Genomic DNA, 23,461 nt, shown 5'->3' on the forward strand with positions numbered 1-23,461 from the left:
TGTCAGGAGGAATGGGCCAAAATTCACCCAACTTATTGTGGAAGGCTACCCGACATGTTTGACCCAAGTTAAACAATTTAAAGGCAATGCTACCAAATACTAATTGAGTGTATGTAAAGTTCTGACCCACTGGGAATGTGATGAAAGAAATAAAAGCTGAAAAAAATAATTCTCTCTACTATTATTCTGACATTTCACATTCTTAAAATGAAGTGGTGATCCTAACTGACCTAAAACAGGGAATGTTTACTAGGATTAAATGTCAGGAACTGTGAAAAACTGAGTTTAAATGTATTTTGCTAAGGTGTATGTAAACTTCATACTTCAACTGTATGTATTCTGTATGAACCTTTGGACGTACCGGTACCTCCAGCGCTCTCTCCTGCCTCACGTTCGGCCCCTGTCCCTGGTGATCTACCCCAGGCCCCCTTGTATCCACCCCAGGCTTCTGTCCTTGCTTCTGTCCCTGGTGATCTACCCCAGGCCCCCTTGTATCCACCCCAGGCTTCTGTCCTTGCCCCTGTCCCTAGTGATCTACCCCAGGCCCCCTTGTATCCACCCCAGGCTTCTGTTCCTTCCTGCCTCCAAGGCATGCCTCAAAGTGCTGAGGTGAGTTTTTTTTTAAATAATAAATGAGAAGCTTAGAAATGGTAATTGAATATTTGCTAATGTTTGGTCAACTATTAGTATTTGAACTCTCTCTCTCTCTCAAATGGAGCTGGTGAGTCCAGAGAGCTGGCGGTCAACTCTCCACAAGAAGCAGCAGCAGTGGATTGACCGGACGCTGTTTACCAGGAGCCGCCTACAGAGCTCACAGTTCATCACTGTCCTTGCCCTGGTGGGGTGAAGACCAGAAGAGGGTGATGTCCTTCCTGCCTCCAAGACCAGAAGAGGGTGATGTCCTTCCTGCCTCCAAGACCAGAAGAGGGTGATGTCCTTCCTGCCTCCAAGACCAGAAGAGGGTGATGTCCTTCCTGCCTCCAAGACCAGAAGAGGGTGATGTCCTTCCTGCCTCCAAGACCAGAAGAGGGTGATGGCCTTCCTGCCTCCAAGACCAGAAGAGGGTGATGTCCTTCCTGCCTCCAAGACCTGCCTCAGAAAGTGCTGGGGTGAGTTTTTCCATAATTAATGAGAAGCTTAGAAATGCTAATTTTATATTTTCTTCTCTCATGATCTATCAATGCCACTGGGTAAACATTATCTAACTAAATGATGAACTTTTCTGTGATGATATCTGGGAGAAGATGAGTCCTGTCTGGTATAATTAGTGGTCAAGACTGGACCAGGAGGGTTGGGTTGGATAAACTCCTCTGTATGTGGCACAGATGTGACTATTTAGCATGGGTAACAGTCAATCATCCCTATTGGCTGTGTGTTCCTGTTAAGAGAATTTATTAACGAACTATTTCAGTGTCTCTGTGCGTCTCCCAAAAGGTCGTAAGGCTTTTGGATCAGAAATGGACAGAGCTCCCAGTCTGCAATAGTCAGAGATCTTTATTCATTGAGAATTCTGTTATCACAATTTCAGAGTCCATCTTTTATACACACACGTCATACTAAAATCCCACCCCGTTCTAGGCGGGCTGTATGTTTCCACTGTACATGGGTTTAGCTCATGTTTTCCTCTGCTCTCCTGACCATCAGGTCAAACACACACACATATATATATACACACACACACACATACACATACACACATGTTCTTATCAGAGTCTACTCCCTGCTCGGGCAGGCTGCATTCCTCAGTTATCGCTGTTCTCACAATATCCTGCAACATATTTCATCTCTTCCAAGCCTAACGGTTTCTCTTCTTCTTCCCACTCACAGACAGCAACACAATGTAATCTCAACTTGCCCTACGCTCACACATGACCAGGTAGTAGATTCTAACACATCTCACACAGTTTCGGATTGTAATAATTAGTCACTACCAAGAAAGTACTAATCATACTTAAAACAAGAACATTTCACAACTCTATTTAAGGTTGGAACATTTAGTCATTACTTTTAACCTGTATATATATTTTAATTTCTATATCAGTTCCTCATTCTAAAGTAGAACCGTAATTTTACTTGCAGAAATATTTTCCAGAAATGACCTCATTGGACAGAAATGGGCACTCCTCCCCACAGTCATGAGTTAATGTATATAATGTTTCCCTGAAACAAAGGATTTCTGTAGTTTCATGAAATAAGACATTGATTCATATTATATCATACGTCATACAAGCCAACATTCAAGGCAACACTTGATGTAAACAATTAGCAAATAAATGTCCACACCTTTAAATACCAAATAGAAAGGTAATTTTACATGAAGTAAAATTGTGTGACCTGCTTCAGTTCTTTAACATTTTTATGGTAGTTGAAGAAGTTACAAATGTTTTACTTAAGCAAATCAGTCACTTTAAATATTATACATGAAGGTAGGGTAGACCGGGGAACATACGTAGTGTGTAATGGTTTCGAGATATATATGTTTTTTGCATAACAATATTATTCATCTAACTTAAATCATATTGTCATAATAAGCAAAAGCCTAAAAGTGTTACTTTGTTCCCCAGTCTCCCCTACTCTTACTGAGGAAAGGCCTCCTCAACTGAAGAATCTACAGCTGCTGAGGGGTTAATCAGCCCAGTGCTGCTCTGACCACAGTGTTGTTAGGAAGCACATTTTCTAACACTACATACACAGCCTTGTCAACTCTAACTGTGAACTACTTCTATTACTGGAAATAAACTCAGCAGTGGTCAGACTACAGAATACACCAACATAAACAACACCAGTAAATTAAACATCCAAGAGAGACGGAGGAAGAGAGATGGAGGATAGAGAAGGGGGAGAGAGACGGGGAGAGAGACGGGGGATAGAGAAGGGGGGAGAGAGATGGAGGATGAGAGATGGAGGATAGAGAAGGGGGAGAGAGACAGAGGAGAGAGCGAGAGATGGAGGATAGAGAAGGAGGAAGAGATGGAGGATAGAGAAGGGGGAGAGAGACGGAGGAGAGAGCGAGAGATGGAGGATAGAGAAGGAGGAAGAGATGGAGGATAGAGAAGGGGTGAGAGAGACGGAGGATAGAGAAGGGGTGAGAGAGACGGAGGATAGAGAAGGGGTGAGAGAGACGGAGGATAGAGAAGGGGGGAGAGAGACGGAGGATAGAGTATGGGGGAGAGAGACGGAGGATAGAGAAGGGGAAGAGAGACGGAGGATAGAGGAGAGAGAGAGAGACGGAGGATAGAGACGGAGGAAGAGAGACGGAGGAAGAGAGATGGAGGATAGAGAAAGGGGAGAGAGACGGGGAAGAGAGACGGGGGATAGAGAAGGGGGAGAGAGACGGAGGATAGAGAAGGAGAGAGCGAGAGATGGAGTATAGAGAAGGAGGAAGAGATGGAGGATAGAGAAGGGGGAGAGAGACGGAGGATAGAGAAGGGGTGAGAGAGACGGAGGATAGAGAAGGGGGAGAGAGACGGAGGATAGAGTATGGGAAGAGAGACGGAGGATAGAGGAGAGAGAGAGACGGAGGATAGAGAAGGGGGGAGAGAGACGGAGGATAGAGGAGGAGGAGGAGGAATAGAGAGGAAGGTGTTATGTGAATTCTTTAACAAACTATTTTAGTGTCTCTGTGCGTCTCCCAAAAGGTTGTAAGTCTTTTGGGATTTAAGTAACGGCCAGAGTCCCGGTCTGCATAGTCAGAGATATTTATTCATTGAGAATTCTGAAACAAAATGGTGGTACAATCCTTTTATACACATAAGTCATACTAAAATTTATGCCCCCCCCCCCCTTAGGCGGCCTGTATTTTTCCACTATACACATCTTGTAAACACACACACACCTCGGCTCAGCTCATGTTTTCCTCTGCTCTCTTGACCATCACTGTTCTTATCTTTTCCCACTCCTTGCTCGGCCAGGTGCAGATATCGCATCCTCCCTAAATTGGGAGGCCCCTTTATCTTGGTTTAGACAGTTCTCCATTGTTGTCTGGTCTAACTCTTACTCACATTGCTAAATAGTAGCCCAATGGTAGCTTACTGGTCCTACACTCACACATTTCTAACACATTATACACAGTTTCAGGGTGTAATAATTAGTCATTAATAATTAATCTATCAATCCACCCTTTGACTAAATATTACGCACATACAAAATATATGTTGTTATAGAAATAAATCACACTCATTGAAGTATATAAGTTGGTTTGCATATAAAAACATTAAAAAGTGTCTCATTCAATACAGGTTCATCAGGGTTACCCCATGATTAAAAGCGTAATGTTACTATTTAGCAATGGTACCTAACCTGTTTACCCACTATCTGGAAACAACAGTCTAAGCCGATAGTGAAGAACATTTGCTTCATCACATCCTGCAATATTGATTAATTAGTACATCATACTTAAAACGAGACTTTAATACACAAAAGTCATTACAATAACTTTTTAACTAGAGATTTGTAGTTCTAGGTTAACATCCAATCACAGCTCTTTGTTAGATTTTCACTGCAACCTTCACACATTAGAACTAAGAAAAGTTTCATCCAGTCTCAAACTATCTGAATCGTCGTCATCCTCCACCAAGCCTGGTAGGTCATATCCTTCATTCCTTAGGTCGGAGTCCGGGATTGGGCCGTATCTCACCATCTGTTGGGAAACTGCCTCGTCCATCGCCTTGCTCACCAACCCTCGGACACAGGGAATAAGACAACATCCACAAAGAACAAGCATACCCATAGAAGCTATAGCTGCACCCAGAATAGTTACAACAATAGTTTTCCATTTACCAAATATGTTATCAAACCAACCGTTTAGGGAGCTATCAATACCAGAGTTCTCAGCCAGTTCGTTCGCCAGCGTGGTGAGTCCCTGAAGCGCTTTGGTCACGGACCCGTCCGGTGCTGTATTGTTGGGGATGAAAGTACAGCACATAGATCCAAACAGAACACAAACTCCGCCCCGCTCAGCCAAAAGCATATCTAAAGCTATTCTATTCTGCCATGCCATTAAGCTAGTTGCCGCTGTCTGCTCAGCCAATCCCTTTATTGCATCACGAGTGTGGTTTATAAATCTTTGCTGGTTATAGTAAATATAATTTATCCAATCTACGTTTTTATTAATTGTTGACCACCAGAAAAGACTTGATTCAAACCCAGCTGCGATCTGATTCCTAGCTTTGAATTCTTCTGGAACCCCTCGAGGTACTCCTATCCCATCAATATATATCCTTTCATCAAAGGATCCCGGGAGGAGGTCCCTCTTTCTACGTGACAACTCACCAGTCTCTGACACGTTTGATTGTTTGATGAGAGTGAAGGGCATTACCAGCTGAGCTAGCGCACAGGTTCCTGTCCAATTAGTATGTAGGTGAGGCCACAGTCTGTCATCACCACACAACCACCAGATGTCAGCACGGGCCTGGTTTTGGTTCGTAAAATCCTCTGGCTGCAACAAAGAGGAGAGATTAGTCATGGTCTCTTTAGTTGTGACATTCTCTGTGTGGGAGCAGGAGCTAAGATGCCCTACCCTGTATCCTATTTTATCAGTCCTAGAGAAACAATAGTAAGACTTCCCTGAGACTTCAAACGGAGGTAACCTAGGTCGGGGTGACTTTGTTATCGGGGGATACAGATAGTGCAAGTTACTACAAGACTCCTTCACCACATTCCCAGGTGGCTTGAACAATTTAATCATGCAAGATAAACCTGATGGAGAGTTAAAGCCCGTCAAGGGGAACGGAGTAGTTGTTAACCTTGGTTAGGCTGTCCCACAGGCATAACAGTCCTCTTTAGACATAGTTCTTGCCGTATACTGAATCCATTCCAACCACAGGTTAGGATCCCTGTACCCCGTCTCCACCTGTACTACTTCCTTCAGGTCTATAGTTTGCACTATCTTCACCACGGCCCCGGTCTCACTACCTTCCTCAGAGAGGTTTACTCTATAGGGTGCCCCAGTTGAAGAGGATATCTCACTTGTCAGGTCTGTAACATCTGCTGGGTTGATTACTACCCAGAAAGCCACTAATGGGTCTCCACAACATTTGCGGTCAAATCCTATGTACCACATTCCCTCATCCGTAGCCTTTACCTGTTTTAGCGTAATTCGGACTTTCAGACAGTACCTACCCTTATATGGGTCGCACTGCCATTTCTGGTAATTCCCTACTTTCACAATACTCCACCTGTCCTTAAACTGTGTATGGAGATTGACATATCCCCCTCGCTCGGTATGAGCAACTACATGGTCCCAGGATGTACATGGTGACATACATATATATCTCCCATCCTTTATGATACTACCAGCCAGTAGTCCCCAACTTCCCAACTGGTCCGCAAAGACCTCAAAGGTGATGTCCTTCCCTACAGTCCCTAGTACTTCCCCTTTCCCTACATCTAGCTGTCTCCTATGCCTTCGTGAGACTGTGCTCAGGTATTATTTTATCAACTTGTGTTAGGTTAACTACTACTTCTGGCGGATCAGGAGGGTTTGAGTGTGTTAGGAATATGGCCCCCACAATCAGACAGCTACCTACCGTCAGGAGACCTGTGAATCCCCACCCTCGCCCTAAGAACATGTCAGACGCCGGAGGCCAAATGTTTTTGTGTTAGTACTGATGTCATATATCCCTCTCTACAATCCACAGTTTGAGTGAATGGTCTGTCATATCTAGGGAACGCCAGCACCGTTGAAGAGGTCAATAATTGCTTAATTTCCTCAAATTGCAAATCAGCCTCGTTATTCCAGATTATTTTATAATGTGCTGCCATAGCTTTTCCATAGATAAGATCACTCAATTTTCCAGTGTGTAATGCATAATGGGGAATCCATGCTCGACAGTAATTTATCATTCCCAAAAAGCTCATCATTTGTTTCTTATTCAGAGATCTAACCACTCCTCTTGAGCTTCCTTTGCCAAGGAGACATGTGGGCTCCATCTCTCTCTATAGAATTGCTGACTCTGTGGCCCCAATTCGACTTCTGCTGCTGCATGGGTGTCATCATAATGAAACCATTTCAAGCCTATTGTCCTTTCTGTGGTTTTAAACAGAGCTTCCTCATATTCTTTACTAGGGACAGAGTGTGTATTATACCACAGAGTACAATGTAAGTCATCCTCAGTCATTTTAGGTGAGTCAGGTACTAGGGTTTTAGTCAAGTCTACTAAGGTCTTTGGTATGTCTGAGTTACCTCCCCTCAACAGGTCCTGGCTATACCAATAACATGGTTCCCCTTCACCACTTACAACCATATTATCCTTTACCACATGAGCCTGTATTCCCCTCACTGTCGGTCTTACTTCTATGTTTAACTGCGTCATCGCATCTCTTCCCAATAGATTAACAGGACACTGTACTGAAATCAGTACAGGCAGAGTAGCTTCACTCCCTGTCTTTACATGTTTCAGTGTTACTGGTGCAGACAGCTGTTCAGTACCTTTATGACCAGAGGCTGATCGCACTATAATTTTTTCTCCATTAATGTCAATTCCCTCTGGTGCATTATCTTTACAAATACAGGTTCGGTCTGCCCCAGTATCACAGAGAAATGTTATCTTTTTACCCATTACTGTCAATGTTAGGTATGGTTTCTGTTCCTGTTCTAATGCCAAATCTACGAGAGACAGATCAAACACCTCCAGTTCTCTCTCCTGCTTCTCCTGATTTCTCTCTTCCTCCCACTCTAGTCATGCCTCCTCTTCTTCCTCTGATTCTGGCTTTCTCCCCCTGTCTCTTCCTCCTCTGCCTGGATTATACTTTCCTCCTTTTCCTCTCTTCCCCTTCTTCTTACAGTCTCTTGACTGGTGCCCTTTCCTTCCACAGTGATAACACGGATCCTCACATTCTCTAGCAAAATGTCCCGTTTTGTCACAATTGAAACACTTCCATTCACTCCTGTCTCCACTATTACCGTTGCCTCTCTTCTCTCCCTAGGTCCTTCCAGTCTCTCCTACCTCCCATCTCCCCTAGGACTGCCACTAGGTACTCAGCTCCCTTTGCTTCCTTTCTCTTGTTTCGTTCCTTTACATTCTGTTCATGATGGATTGCATAACGTTTAACCTCAGCTAAGGTAGCCGTCCCCCAGCCAATTAGGGTATTTTTTATTGTTTGAGAGATTTCTGGCCTCATTCCACTTAGGAAGGCAATCTTTAACTGTTGGTGATACGGACCCTCTGGTGCCCCGGGTCCTGGATCTATTAGCCCACTGTTTGCATTGAACACATCTCTCAGTCTCTCTAGGTATTGACTAATAGTCTCACTGTCTCCCTGTTTACACTCATGGACCTTGGAGAAGTCGGCATGTCTGTGATAATATTCTCTCAGATTATCACAGAGTTGTGCCAATTTATCTCCATAAGCCCCTCCTTCTGCCCACTCTAGGACCTGCGCATTCCGTCTCCGGGAACCCAGTTCCCCTCTCACTGCCGCCCAGTCTTTTAACACTATCTGTCTGACTGCCCTCTCTAGTTCCCCTGTATTCAGCTTAAAGCTGGCAGTCAGCCCTTCCATATCTCTTCTGAACTGGTGTACCCCCGTCTTGGGGTGGGGTATCCCTTCCACTGCTCTCACTACATCTCTCTGGGTCCATGCTCTGTATACTTGTAATGTATCAGGCTGGTTGTCTTCTCCTGCTCTGGGGTTTGGCAGGGCTATTAAGGGATAGGATTGCTCCATTTTACCCTTACCACTGCCAGCCCCATCTGATTCTTCCCCTTCTGACTCATCATTCCCCTTTCTCTTGGCCTTAGCCCTGTGCCTCTCTAGCTTTTTCCTTTTCTCTTTCTCCCTTTTAGCCTCCTGTCTGACTTTCTCTGCCCTTGTCCTGTACTCCTCTACCTCTGGCTCTTCCTCACCTTCGTCTTCCCTTCCTCCTCCAGCCCCTTCTTCCTCATAGGGAGGTGGGGCCGGTGGGGGGGTGACATTATTCCCCTGCACTCTCCTTCTCCTCCCTATGTATTCATCATCTGGATTTTCTCTCCATGCCTGGTCTGCCAAGTTTGGATATAACCTTTCTGCCCTCTGCTCTGGGGGAGGCACAGAGACCTCAACCTTCACTTCTCTTTCCCTCTCACTCACTTCTCTTTTCTTGCTGCCTTCTTCCCGCTTTCTAGCTTCTACTAGCCACACCCTGGCTGTTTCTAAGCCCTCTCTTTTCTGTTTCTTTAGATCAGTACCACAATTTACATGCATTTGTTTAATCATGGATTCCAGTTTAATTACATCAAGTCGCCCATTAAAGCCATATTTCTTTCTCCAAATATGCCCATAATGCACATTTCGTTTGTCTCGCATTTCCATGAATTTCTCGTCCCCAGTAAATTCTGGGACCTCTTGTGAGGATTTGCCCCCCATGATTGGTACTGTTAAAAATCCCTTAACCACCTCTTCTATATAACAAGTCAATTTAACAAGTAATACAAAACAGCTTCACACAACAACACCTTGAATCACCCCTTCCTGTATATGTAATCTTGACTAGTCCCCCAGAATTATCTCATACTTTATGGAGGATTTTATCCCCACAATGTAATCTTGATAATTCCTGACAGTCTCATACAACAGGAATGGGTTCTCCCTCCTCTATACAACCACCTGGAATTATTCATGTGACTTTTGAGCAAACATTAGGTCTCACACGTATACAACCTTACATGATTATTGGTGTTATATCGGTAACATGGAGATTATAAGGCTCCAGAACGGATAGAGTTTACAGCAAAATCTACAGTTGTTTGTGACTTTTGACTTTACTAATATTCTATTTCTCACACATGCTATTTTAATTCCTTCTGGTGTACTTTTTGTATTTGTTTAACCCGGATTATTTGTTGACTGTTCAATAATCTCTTACAGGTTCCATCCCATAGGTGAACTTTTAATAGTTCCTTCTATTTCAACACCGGGTAGTTTCTTTTGGTAATGGCCTATTACCGTGAATCATTACGGACCCACCACCAGGTTGACTAGTCCCCCAGAATTATCTCCTACTCTACGGAGGAGTCTATCCTCACAATGTAATCTTGATAATTCCTGACAGTCAACCCCACATTTCACTTAAAATGGCTACGCATTGATCAATTTGCTACTTTTCAATATTTTAGCAAGTTCTCAAATCAATTTCACCAAGTTAATGAATAAAGACTACTGACCTTATCCTTGCAGCCGAGATTCAATGTAGGTTTGGATTCCGTCACCGTCTCTGTCATTAATCAGGTGTCCTCTGGCCTGTTTTAACCCTTAATGTCAAAGGGCAGGACTTTCTATTTACGAATGTATCATTCGCCCGTCGACGGTTTTCAGAGTTACCTGGAATGACAGAAACAGGGTATTGGAGTCCGGCTCAGAAGGACCAAGCTGTTATGTGAATTCTTTAACAAACTATTTTAGTGTCTCTGTGCGTCTCCCAAAAGGTTGTAAGTCTTTTGGGATTTAAAGTAACGGCCAGAGTCCCGGTCTGCATAGTCAGAGATATTTATTCATTGAGAATTCTGAAACAAAATGGTGGTACAATCCTTTTATACACATAAGTCATACTAAAAATTATGCCCCCCTAGGCGGCCTGTATTTTTCCACTATACACATCTTGTAAACACACACACACCTCGGCTCAGCTCATGTTTTCCTCTGCTCTCCAGACCATCACTGTTCTTATCTTTTCCCACTCCTTGCTCGGCCAGGTGCAGATATCGCATCCTCCCTAAATTGGGAGGCCCCTTTATCTTGGTTTAGACAGTTCTCCATTGTTGTCTGGTCTAACTCTTACTCACATTGCTAAATAGTAGCTCAATGGTAGCTTACTGGTCCTACACTCACACATTTCTAACACATTATACACAGTTTCAGGGTGTAATAATTAGTCATTAATAATTAATCTATCAGAAGGATAGAGAAGGGGGGAGAGAGACGGGAGAATAGAAGGGGGGAGAGAGACGGAGGATAGAGAAGGGGGGAGAGAGACAGAGGAAGAGACGGAGGATAGAGAAGGAGAGAGAAAGATGGAGGATGGAGGAAGAGAGACGGAGGCTAGAGAAGGGGGGAGAGAGACGGAGGATAGAGAAGGGGGGGAGAGAGACGGAGGATAGAGAAGAAGGAAGAGAGATGGAGGATAGAGAAGGGGGAGACAGACTGAGGATAGAGAAGGAGGAAGAGAGACTGGGGATAGAGAAGGGGGGAGAGAGTCAGAGGATAGAGAAGGGGAGAGAGAGACGGAGGATAGAGAAGGGGGGAGAGAGATGGAGGATGAGAGATGGAGGATAGAGAAGGGGGGAGAGAGACGGAGGATAGAGAAGGGGAGAGAGAGAAGGGGGGAGAGAGGAGGAATAGAGATGGAGGAATAGAGAAGGGGGGAGAGAGAAGGAGGAAGAGAGACGGAGGATAGAGAAGGAGGAAGAGAGATGGAGGATAGAGAAGGTGGGTGGAACATTTAGTCATTACTTTTAACCTGTATATACAGTATATTTTAATTTCTATATCAGTTCCCCATTCTAAAGTAGAACCGTAATTTTACTTGCAGAAATATTGTCCAGAAATGACCTCATTGGACAGAAAGGGGCACTCCTCCCCACAGTCATGAGTTAACGCAGATAATGTTTCCCTGAAACAAAGGATTTCTGTAGTTTCATGAAATAAGACAGATTCATAGTACAGTGGGGGAAAAAAGTATTTAGTCAGCCACCAATTGTGCAAGTTCTCCCACTTAAAAAGATGAGAGAGGCCTGTAATTTTCATCATAGGTACACGTCAACTATGACAGACAAAATGAGAAAAAAAATCCAGAAAATCACATTGTAGGATTTTTAATTTATTTATTTGCAAATGATGATGGAAAATAAGTATTTGGTCAATAACAAAAGTTTCTCAATACTTTGTTATATACCCATTTGTTGGCAATGACACAGGTCAAACGTTTTCTGTAAGTCTTCACAAGGTTTTCACCCACTGTTGCTGGTATTTTGGCCCATTCCTCCATGCAGATCTCCTCTAGAGCAGTGATGTTTTGGGGCTGTCGTTGGGCAACACAGACTTTCAACTCCCTCCAAAGATTTTCTATGGGGTTGAGATCTGGAGACTGGCTAGGCCACTCCAGGACCTTGAAATGCTTCTTACGAAGCCACTCCTTCGTTGCCCGGGCGGTGTGTTTGGGATCATTGTCATGCTGAAAGGCCCAGCCACGTTTCATCTTCAATGCCCTTGCTGATGGAAGGAGGTTTTCACTCAAAATCTCACGATACATGGCCCCATTCATTCTTTCCTTTACACGGATCAGTCATCCTGGTCCCTTTGCAGAAAAACAGCCCCAAAGCATGATGTTTCCACCCCCATGCTTCACAGTAGGTATGGTGTTCTTTGGATGCAACTCAGCATTCTTTGTCCTCCAAACACGACGAGTTGAGTTTTTACCAAAAAGTTATATTTTGGTTTCATCTGACCATATGACATTCTCCCAATCCTCTTCTGAATCATCCAAATGCACTCTAGCAAACTTCAGACGGGCCTGGACATGTACTGGCTTAAGCAGGGGGACACGTCTGGCACTGCAGGATTTGAGTCCCTGGCGGCGTAGTGTGTTACTGATGGTAGGCTTTGTTACTTTGGTCCCAGCTCTCTGCAGGTCATTCACTAGGTCCCCCCGTGTGGTTCTGGGATTTTTGCTCACCGTTCTTGTGATCATTTTGACCCCACGGGGTGAGATCTTGCGTGGAGCCCCAGATCGAGGGAGATTATCAGTGGTCTTGTATGTCTTCCATTTCCTAATAATTGCTCCCACAGTTGATTTCTTCAAACAAAGCTGCTTACCTATTGCAGATTCAGTCTTCCCAGCCTGGTGCAGGTCTACAATTTTGTTTCTGGTGTCCTTTGACAGCTCTTTGGTCTTGGCCATAGTGGAGTTTGGAGTGTGACTGTTTGAGGTTGTGGACATGTGTCTTTTATACTGATAACAAGTTCAAACAGGTGCCATTAATACAGGTAACGAGTGGAGGACAGAGGAGCCTCTTAAAGAAGAAGTTACAGGTCTGTGAGAGCCAGAAATCTTGCTTGTTTGTAGGTGACCAAATACTTATTTTCCACCATAATTTGCAAATAAATTCATAAAAAATCCTACAACGTGATTTTCTGGATATTTTTTTCTCAATTTGTCTGTCATAGTTGACGTGTACCTATGATGAAAATTACAGGCCTCTCATCTTTTTAAGTGGGAGAACTTGCACAATTGGTGGCTGACTAAATACTTTTTTCCCCACTGTATTTCATACGTCATACAAGCCAACATTCATGGCAACACTTTATGTAAATAATTATCAAATAAATGTCCACACCTTTAAATACCAAATAGAAATGTAATTTTACATGAAGTAAAATTGTGTGACCTGCTTCAGTTCTTTTAAAATGTTTATGGTAGTTGAAGAAGTTACAAATGTTTTACTTTAGCAAAGCAGTCACTTTAAATATTCTACATGAAGGTAGGGTAGCCTGGGGAACATAGTAACACAGGGTCAGTTGTAACTGCTAAATAACTCAAATTAGAAACCACTTAAAGCTCTTATTCAAGGTGCTAATGCTTGGTTAGTATCTCTACATGCCCAAGAGGTTTTGTTTAAATCCATTAATTACTTTTAGTTTTATTGACAAAAAAAGTGTTTTGAGGCCCTAAAGTAAATATACTTGCCGCCTCTCCTTTTTTAAAATGATTGATCTGTGGAACATTCGCCTACTGGGTCAATTGTAACATTTAATGTCCGCCACTTTTGGTTGAATTATAAACGACTGGTATATCCTAGGAACATACGTAGTGTGTAATGGTGCCGAGATATGTATGTTTTTTGCATAGATTAATAATAATTTTTATCTCAAACAATATTTTCATTATAAACTAAAGCCTAAAAGTGTTACTTTGTTCCCCAGTGTCCCCTACTCTTACTGAGGAAAGGCCTCCTCAACTGGAGAATCTACAGCTGCTGAGGTGTTAATCAGCCCAGTGCTGCTCTGACCACAGTGTTGTTAGGAAGCACATTTTCTAACACTACATACACAGCCTTGTCAACTCTTACTGTGAACTACTTCAGTTACTGGAAATAAACTCAGCAGTGGTCAGACCACAGAATACACCAACATAAACAACACCAATAAATGAAACCCATTATATGCCATCTTCTGGTTTCCAGTTAGTGTGTTAGAGGAGGAGTTTATGCAAATCAACCCTTTCTCTCTTTCCACCTGAAGGAGGAGTCTCTGAAAACCTATTTAAAGCAGTCTGTCTTGTCTCAGCTCAGCAGGCTCCAGTCTACCAACTGCTCTCTGAAAACCTATTTAAAGCAGTCTGTCTTGTCTCAGCTCAGCAGTCTCCAGTCTACCAACTGGTCTCTGTAACTTCATCTTTGTCTCTGTGGTGTCCAGTCTTCGGGTGATGATGGGGTTATTGAATCATCTCTCTACTCTCCTCCTTCTCTCTCTCCTTCCTTCTTCTCTCTCTGAGGTGGTGAACAGGTTCAATCCAAACTGCAGTGATTTCTTCCTGGAGGGGACAACTCCAAATCTCCCGGGTATTTTGGTTGATGGGACAGTCAAGGACCAGAACCGCTACAAGCCTATCTGCCAGTTGTTTAAATACATGAAGAAAAAGAAAGTTTACAACACCTACATGTTTGCAACTCTCTACGACACAACAAACAAGATCCCTGTGTTCTCAGCCTTCACCTTCACTGGGGTTGGACCAAGCGAGAGCAGACCAGATACATGGATGATTGAACCTCAGGTAATAAAAATTTTTTAATGCCAACGTTGAACAATAACCTTGAATAGACAATTACTACTGTCCTTGTCTAGCAAGATTGCATGTCTGTATCGGATAGTTTCCAAAATAAAAAAACTGAAATACCTTATTTACATAAGTATTCAGACCCTTTGCTATGAGACTAGAAATTGAGCTCAGGTGCATCCTGTTTCCATTGATCATCCTTGAGATGTTTTTACAACTTGATTGGAGTCCACCTGTGGTAAATTCAATCGATTTGACATGATTTGGAAAGCCACACACCTCTCTGTATAAGGTCCCACAGTTGACAGTGCATGTCAGAGCAAAAACCAAGCCATGAGGTCCAAGGAATTGTCCGTAGAGCTCTGAGACAGGATTGTGTTGAGGCACAGATCTGGGGAAGGGTACCAAAACATTTCTGCAGCATTGAATGACCCCAAGAACTGTTTTGAACCACCAAGACTCTTCCTAGAGCTGGCCACCCGGCCAAACTGCGCAATTGGGGGAGAATGGCATTGGTCACGGACATGACCAAGAACCCGATGGTCACTCTGACAGAGCTTCAGAGTTCCTCTGTGGAGCAGAGCATATGAGCGGAGTGGAGCGGTGAGAATCTCAGCTCCTCGCTCACGGAGTTGTTCACCCCTCCGCTCCCCCCGCTCAAAGCCACATCAGGCCAGTCCGCTCATTATCGCTCAGAGCTCAACGCAGTTTGCATCGCGCTCCACTCAAATCGCCCCCGCTCACTCCAAAAAAGGAACGAAATCTGCATGTATTTCACTTTTAGCTTAAACCACAGCCTTACTTTATCTCCCCGAATTTGTTGCATACAGACTCATCTCGGATTATCCATTCTGTCTTGAAACGGGGATCTAACACTGACGCTAAAATGAGATGTTAATCAGTATAGTATATTCCATAGCGAATTGACACGTTGTTTGCCAATGTTTCTGCAAAAGCAGCGATGCCCATTGGAAGTGCAGCGTGAGTGTAATCGGTGAGCAGGGATTTGATTTCTGTGACAGCAGGGAGGATCATCCCCAGGTTCCCCAGCTCCTTCTGCATTTTGTCTGTGAGGTCTGCTAGTGGTGTCAGCACACGGACAAGGTGCGTCAGCTGCCGTACTTGATTCAGGGTGATGTTAGCAACATTAGACTTGAGTTTGTTTTGCCATAACGGGTATTTTTGGAACAACCGGATGAACGACTGAATCATCCGCAGCTGGCTGCTCCATCGAATGGCGCAGGCATTTGTGGGGCGGACACCTAATTGGTCGGTTTCCTCTGTGCTCTTGCGTACACTTTTCACCAGGTGCCCGACTTTCACTAACAGCCTATTAATGTTGTCGTGCTCTATAACGGCGTTTTTGATCGCCAGCTGAAGCATGTGAATGGGGCATCTCAGATGTACATTTGACAAAGTAAAGTACTGATTTATCATAGTTTCTTGGGGGGGTGTAGCCCGGTTGAGCTGCGCTGGCGAAGTGTTGCATCCCTTCGCGTTCTCCTTTACTCAGCGGTTCATAGTCCATGAAAATCATTTTTAAAAATGCTACATCCAGCTCTCTTTTTCTCTCCCTTGTTATGGTTGGGCCTTTGCCTGCAGTGAATAAACTTTTGAATTCCTCAACGCTTTTCTCTTGTTGCTGCTGCTGCTCCTCGCTCTATAAAATACAAATTCTTGGACGACACAAATTAAATTAAACAGATGGATTCTGGGTCAGGCTTGAGCATGCTTCAGACTCTTGGTGTGAGCGAGCGAAATTGGAGCGGGACATAGGGCGACGCTCCGTCCTTTTAAAAATGCCGCTCTGCGCTCTGTTCAAAATCCGTCCGCTCACGCTCCACGCTCGCTCCCGCTCCACTCCGCTCATATGCTCTGCTGTGGAGAAGGGAGAACCTTTCAGAAGGACAACCATCTCTGCAGCACTGCACCAATCAGGCCTTTGTGGTAGTGGCCAGGCAGAAGCCACTTCTCAGTAAGGCACATGACAGCCCGCTTGCCAAAAGGCACCTAAAGGACTCTCAGACTATGAGAAACAAGATTCTCTAGTCTGATGAAACCGAGATTGAACACTTTGGCCTGAATTTGGCGTCACGTTTGGAGGAAACCTTGCACCATCCCTACAGTGAAGCATTGTGGTGGTAGCATCATGCTGTGGGGATGTTTTTCAGCGGCAGGGTGTGGGAGACAAGTCAGGATTGTGGGAAAAATGAATGGAGCAAAGTACAGAACAATCCTTGATGAAAACCTGCTCCAGAGCGCTCAGGACCTCAGACTGGGGCGAAGATTCACCTTCCAACAGAACAACGACCCTAAGCACACAGCCAAGACAACGCAGGAGTGGCATCGAGACAAGTCTCTGAATGTCCTTGAGTGGCCCAGCAATCTTTAAGTCATACCACAGATTCTCAATTGGATTGAGGTCTGGGCTTTGACTAGGTCATTCCAAGACATTGAAATGTTTCCCCTTAAACCACTCAAGTGTTGCTTTAGCAGTATGCTTAGGGTCATTGTCCTGTTGGAAGGGGGAACCTCCGCCCCAGTCTCAAATCTCTGGAAGACTGAAACAGGTTGAATTTCCCTGTATTTAGCGCCATCCATCATTCCTTTAATTCTGACCAGTTTCCCAGTCCCTGCCGATGGAAAAACTTCCCCACAGCATGATGCTGCTACCACCATGCTTCACTGTGGGGATGGTGTTCTCGGGGTGATGAGAGGTGTTGGGTTTGCGCCAGACATAGCGTTTTCCTTGATGGCCAAAAAGCTAAATTTTTGTCTCATCTGACCAGAGTACCTTCTTCCGTATGTTTGGGGAGTCTCCCACATTACTTTTGGCGTGTTTGCTTATTTTTTTCTTTAATCAATGGCTTTTTTTCTGGCCACTCTTCCTTAAAGCCCAGCTCTGTGGAGTGTACGGCTTAAAGTGGTCCTATGGACAGATACTCCAATCTCCGCTGTGGAGCTTTGCAGCTCCTTCAGGGTTATCTTTGGTCTCTTTGTTGCCTCTCTGATTAATGCCCTCCTTGCCTGGTCCGTGAGTTTTGGTGGGCGGCCCTCTCTTGGCAGGTTTGTTGTGGTGCCATATTCTTTCATTTTCATGTTCAAAGTTTATTAATTTTTTTATAACCCAACCCTGATCTGTACTTCTCCACAACTTTGTCCCTGACCTGTTTGGAGAGCTCCTTGGTCCATATGGACGCACCACTTTTCCATTATTAATTGTTTTAGAATTTTTTGAAACAAGTTATTTTTTTCATTTCACTTCACCAATTTGGACTATTTTGTGTATGTCCATTACATGAAATCCAAATAAAAATCCATTTAAAATTACAGGTTGTAATGCAACAAAATAGGAAAAACACCATGGGGGATGAATATTTTTGCAAGGCGCTGTAGATAGTTAAAAAGTTCATAAGAGAAGTTTGTAAGAAAATCATGGAATCTTAAGATATTGGTGAGGAATTGCACTTCTTTTTTACTTTTCTTTAGAAGCTTCTTAAGTCTTTGCGTAAGAAGTGTAGTTAATCTGAGCCCTGCTCTCCAGGTTTACGTCGATATGATGGTTATTATAAATCAATATTTGCGCCATTTCTCGCACAATTAAATTTTACCGACACGAAGAGACCCCACCTTGTCTAGCGTGTAATTTGTTGTGTCGACATTTGGAAAGTTTACCCACTAATGTGGAGTTTCCATCAGGCCTGTCGTGAATAAAAAGGATAGATGGGAACCTGGTTACTGATCAATGTAAAGGTTAGATGGAAACCTGGTTACTGATCAATGTAAAGGTTAGATGTAGGGGTGTAACGATTCGTTTTAACAACGATTCGATTTGTATCACGATTCGTGGTTGTCGATACGATTCAAGGACGATATTGGTTCATTTAGAACGATACGATCCGAAACGATTCAGTGACTTGAAATCGATTCAGTAACCTTTTAGCCAAAAATTCAACCAGTGTGACTGAAATAAATACCTGGATACTGGACAGTGCAGGTGAAGTTTCCTAGATTCCTGTTTCTTGTAAGGACCGCAATGGTGGCTTGATAATTTCTTGCTCGTCGGCTTCTCCTCTGTCGTCCGCCATGCTATGTTTTGTTGTCTTTGCGCCGCTGCTGGCGCGGGGCGATGACGTCACGGATAGGCAGACTGAATCGAGTAATGTTTAAAGCCTTTATCATTAAAAGTGCTAAGAAAAAACATCCATATAAAGTCTGACGTGCTTAAATCCAATGGGTTATTTCATAGTATCGATACAATCGATTTATTACATTTTAAAACGATGTTAGATTGATATATGTTGTCCAAAAGGCCAACTCGCCGAGCACAGATCGATGTAGTTGGATCATAGGAATATAAATCGATACATCGATGTAGTAGATGGATCGTTGCACCCCTAGTTAGATGGGAACCTGGTTACTGATCAATGTCAAGGTTAGATGGATACAGGTGTGATGTACAGGTTGGATTTCAGTGCAGTGCCTGTATACAGTATAACTGCATTGAATGAATTATGAATATTGTTCCTACAGCTGGACGGAGGACTAGACCCAGATATGAGTCTGGAGAATGACGGAGTCACTTATACACACCAGGCTGTCAATCAGGACTTCCACAACTCTGTAAACCTAACAGGGCTGAACAAAGGGCACCTTTTCTCCAAAGGTTACGCAAACCAACCCGCTAATCAGAACTCCACTTTTACCCTGACCAACTGTGTTCCTCAGGTACAGTCATTTAATAACGGCAGCTGGGGAAAGATGGAGTGTAAGGTTAGAAAGATTCTCCTAAAGCAATGCCTAGATAATACCGGTAAGCCCAAGGCCTATGTGGTGACTGGAGCGGTGCCCAGTACGAACAACACACTGAACAACCGAGTGAACATCCCGGATCTCATGTGGACAGCCTACTGCTGTTACAACAAAGACCAGGGAAAGTGGGTGGCCGAAGCACACTGGGGTGAGAACCAGGGTGAGGGGAAGGGGAAAACAATGCCCTCAAACAGTATGGCAGAACTGTATGAGATGTTGAACCAGCATTACCCAGATGGTGGTGTCCAGGTGTTCCCGGATCAGTGTTCAACAGCGCAGCGCCTCATGGATGAAGATGTACATGACCATTGTGTCTATGATGATGATTGTGTCTGTTCCTCTGTGGGGATCAAAGGTCATTACCTACCTGTTGTATTGTTTCCTGTGCTGGTGATGAGGATGTTGTAACGCGTGACTCCGTCAGGCCAAGTAGGTAATAATGGTCCTGGTTTAATCTGACCTGAAATTCAATACTTTCTGACCAATCAGCACAGTACTGTTCTACCATGCTTAATGTAGAACCACTCCATCTATTATTTGTAACGCTATATCTCTTGTTAAAGGGGCAATCTGTGATTACTGTATCAATTTTTGGACTTTTACAGACATTATATGTACCAATTGATTCTTAAAGAATATAACAGAGTAGCTGATTTGGTTTTGGGTGTTGAGATTAGACCTGACCTGAAATTCAAGCTGTGATCGACATCATACATGATAATTCAAGAATATATATATCATGTTAATCTCCGGATCAACTTCATACAAATGTATTTTGAAACAAATCTTTAAAATAATTGGTGTGTTTACATGCTTAGTCTAGACTCACTTTGATTACAATATAATTTGTGAATGTATGTTTCATCCTTCTCATTAACAATAATTAAAGAACATTTGAATGTGTCTGTGTGTGTTGTGAAAAAGAGATTGCACCTTTTGTAAGCAACAGGTAGTGGACATTAACCTGCTACCCTGGTAGTGAGGATCTGCTCTGTCTTTATGTCTTCCACTGAAGTGTAGAAAAATCTGTTTGATTTATTTAATGATTGATAGCAGCTCAACAATGAGACTCTTTGTTGTCTTTGGACTTGGAAAAAAGGGGAATGTTAAAATGTGTTTTTCCTGGTTCAAGTGAGGCTGAACAAGGAATGAAAACTCCCCTGTTGGATATAATTTGATCATTGTTAGACAATGTGAGTTTTTTACAGTTTATTTATTTATTTTATTTTTATTTTTTTATTTCACCTTTATTTAACCAGGTAAGCCAGTTGAGAACAGGTTCTCATTTACAACTGCGACCTGGCCAAGATAAAGCAAAGTAGTGCAATAAAAACAACACAGAGTTACATATGGGGTAAAAAAAAAACAAAGTCAGAAATACAACAGAAAATATATATACAGTGTGTGCAAATGTAGCAAGTTATGGAGGTAAGGCAATAAATAGGCTATAGTGCAGAATAATTACAATAGTATTATCACTGGAATGCTAGATGTGCAAGAGATGATGTGCAAATAGAAATACTGGGGTGCAAAAGAGCAAAATAAATAACAATATAGGGATGAGGTAGTTGGGTGGGCTAATTTCAGATGGGCTGTGTACAGGTGCAGTGATCGGTAAGGTGCTCTGACAACTGATGCTTAAAGTTATTGAGGGAGATAAGAGTCTCCAGCTTCAGAGATTTTTGCAATTCGTTCCAGTCATTGGCAGCAGAGAACTGGAAGGAATGGCGGCCAAAGGAGGTATTGGCTTTGGGAATGACCAGTGAGATATACCTGCTGGAGCGCAGACTACGGGTGGGTGCTCCTATGGTGACCAATGAGCTAAGATAAGGCGGGGATTTGCCTAGCAGTGATTTATAGATGGCCTGGAGCCAGTGGGTTTGACGACGAACATGTAGTGAGGACCAGCCAACAAGAGCGTACAGGTCACAGTGGTGGGTAGTGTATGGGGCTTTGGAGACAAAACGGATGGCACTGTGATAGACTACATCCAATTTGCTGAGTAGAGTGTTGGAGGCTATTTTGTAAATGACATCGCGAAGTCAAGGATCGGTAGGATAGTCAGTTTTACGAGGGCATGTTTGGCAGCATGAGTGAAGGAGGCTTTGTTGCGAAATAGGAAGCCGATTCTAGATTTAACTTTGGATTGGAGATTCTTTATGTGAGTCTGGAAGTTGAGTTTACAGTCTAACCAGACACCTAGATATTTGTAGTTGTCCACATACTCTAGGTCAGACCCGTCGAGAGTGGTGATTCTAGTCGGGTGGGCGGGTGCTAGCAGCGTTCGATTGAAAAGCATGCATTTAGTTTTACTAGTGTTTAAGAGCAGTTGAAGGCTACTGAAGGATTGTTGTATGGCATTGAAGCTCGTTTGGAGGTTTGTTAACACAGTGTCCAATGAAGGGCCAGATGTATACAAAATGGTGTCGTCTGCGTAGAGGTGGATCTGAGAGTCACCAGCAGCAAGAGCGACATCATTGATATACACGGAGAAAAGTGTCGGCCCAAGAATTGAACCCTGTGGCACCCCCATAGAGACTGCCATAGGTCCAGACAACAGGCCCTCCGATTTGACACACTGAACTCTATCTGAGAAGTAGTTGGTGAACCAGGCGAGGCAGTCATTTGAGAAACCAAGGCTATTTAGTCTGCCAATAAGAATGCGGTGGTTGACAGAGTCGAAAGCCTTGGCCAGGTCGATGAAGACGGCTGCACAGTACTGTCTATTATCAATCGTGGTTATAATATCGTTTAGGACCTTGAGCGTGGCTGAAGTGCACCCGTGACCAGCTCGGAAACCGGATTGCATAGCGGAGAAGGTACGGTGGTATTCGAAATGGTCGATGATCTGTTTGTTAACTTGGCTTTCGAATACTTTCGAAAGGCAGGGCAGGATGGATATAGGTCTGTAGCAGTACACAAAGCGTGTCCCTAATCAATCGAAAGCGAATGATCAGATTTCAAGAATTATTACGTTAAAAACCAGCAATGACAAAGCAAGTTAGAATGTTGGCTTCCATCCTTCTCTCTATATTTCCCTCACTCAATATTTTCTTTCTCTCTCTCTCTCTCTCTCTCTCTCTCTCTCTCTCTCTCTCTCTCTCTCTCTCTCTCTCTCTCTCTCTCTCTCTCTCTCTCTCTCTCTCTCTCTCTCTCTCTCTCTCTCTCTGTTTCACTCACTCACTCACTCAAATTAGGCTGTTTTTACACAGGCACATATCTTTTGACCAATCATATCAGATATTTTCACATCTGCTCTTTTTAAGAGCTGATCTGATTGGTCAAAATACCAATGAGTGTAAAAATGATCAGAATTGGGCTGTCCATGTAAATGCAGCCCTAGTGTTCTACACACAGTTCACCAGGGGGTACGTTCAGTTCGCTTGAACGTTTGCTACGTTACGGAATGGTTGGAACTGAACGACACGTTTTCTCAAAACGTTCTTGTACTTTCTAAAACAGACTTTGAGATACATTTGCTCCGTTCGGTGGGTGTGCCGGTGTGGCTTGAATCATTGAGTGACATATTTAAAGGGCAACAGTGCATTTTGAACCCACAACCCAACCGTTCCCCGTTTTTTCAACTGGTTGTTCAGTCCAGCACCATTTCTATTCAACTGAACGTTCTATTACGTTTTAATGTACTGAACATTCTATTACGTTTTTATGTCCTGAACGCAGCCCTGCACTGTCAGCCTGGTTTCAGTTTTCAAGCTTCCACTGTCACATGCTGTATTATAAAAATCACCTTTATAATAAAGTATTTGCAGGTTAACAATAAAACACAATTCCTAATGTGACCATTAGCCAATATTCGGGACAAGATTCACTAACAGTAGTGGAAAGCACCTCCGCCACTCGTTGGGCCCAATGCTGTGTTGCTTGATAGACTAGTGGGCC

General features: G+C 43.5%; 1 protein-coding gene across 2 annotated transcripts; it reads left to right on the forward strand.

Moving 5' to 3' along the window:
- Positions 1-1,014: 1,014 nt before the first annotated feature.
- Positions 1,015-20,256, forward strand: LOC123484305 (endonuclease domain-containing 1 protein-like). Of its 2 annotated transcripts, XM_045214485.1 has the most exons (3): positions 1,015-1,109; positions 14,468-14,746; positions 19,283-20,256. In XM_045214485.1, exons 1-3 carry the CDS (start codon positions 1,068-1,070, stop codon positions 19,967-19,969), a joined length of 1,008 nt encoding a protein of 335 aa, XP_045070420.1. In that variant the 5' UTR covers positions 1,015-1,067; the 3' UTR covers positions 19,970-20,256. The 2 variants fall into 2 exon arrangements, with proteins under 2 accessions (XP_045070420.1, XP_045070419.1); XM_045214484.1 differs by lacking the exon at positions 1,015-1,109 and having other exon boundaries at positions 14,256-14,746.
- Positions 20,257-23,461: the final 3,205 nt, after the last annotated feature.

This window comes from Coregonus clupeaformis, unplaced genomic scaffold (genome assembly GCF_020615455.1).
Source record: "Coregonus clupeaformis isolate EN_2021a unplaced genomic scaffold, ASM2061545v1 scaf0265, whole genome shotgun sequence".
In the NCBI taxonomy this organism is placed as follows: Eukaryota; Metazoa; Chordata; class Actinopteri; order Salmoniformes; family Salmonidae; genus Coregonus; species Coregonus clupeaformis.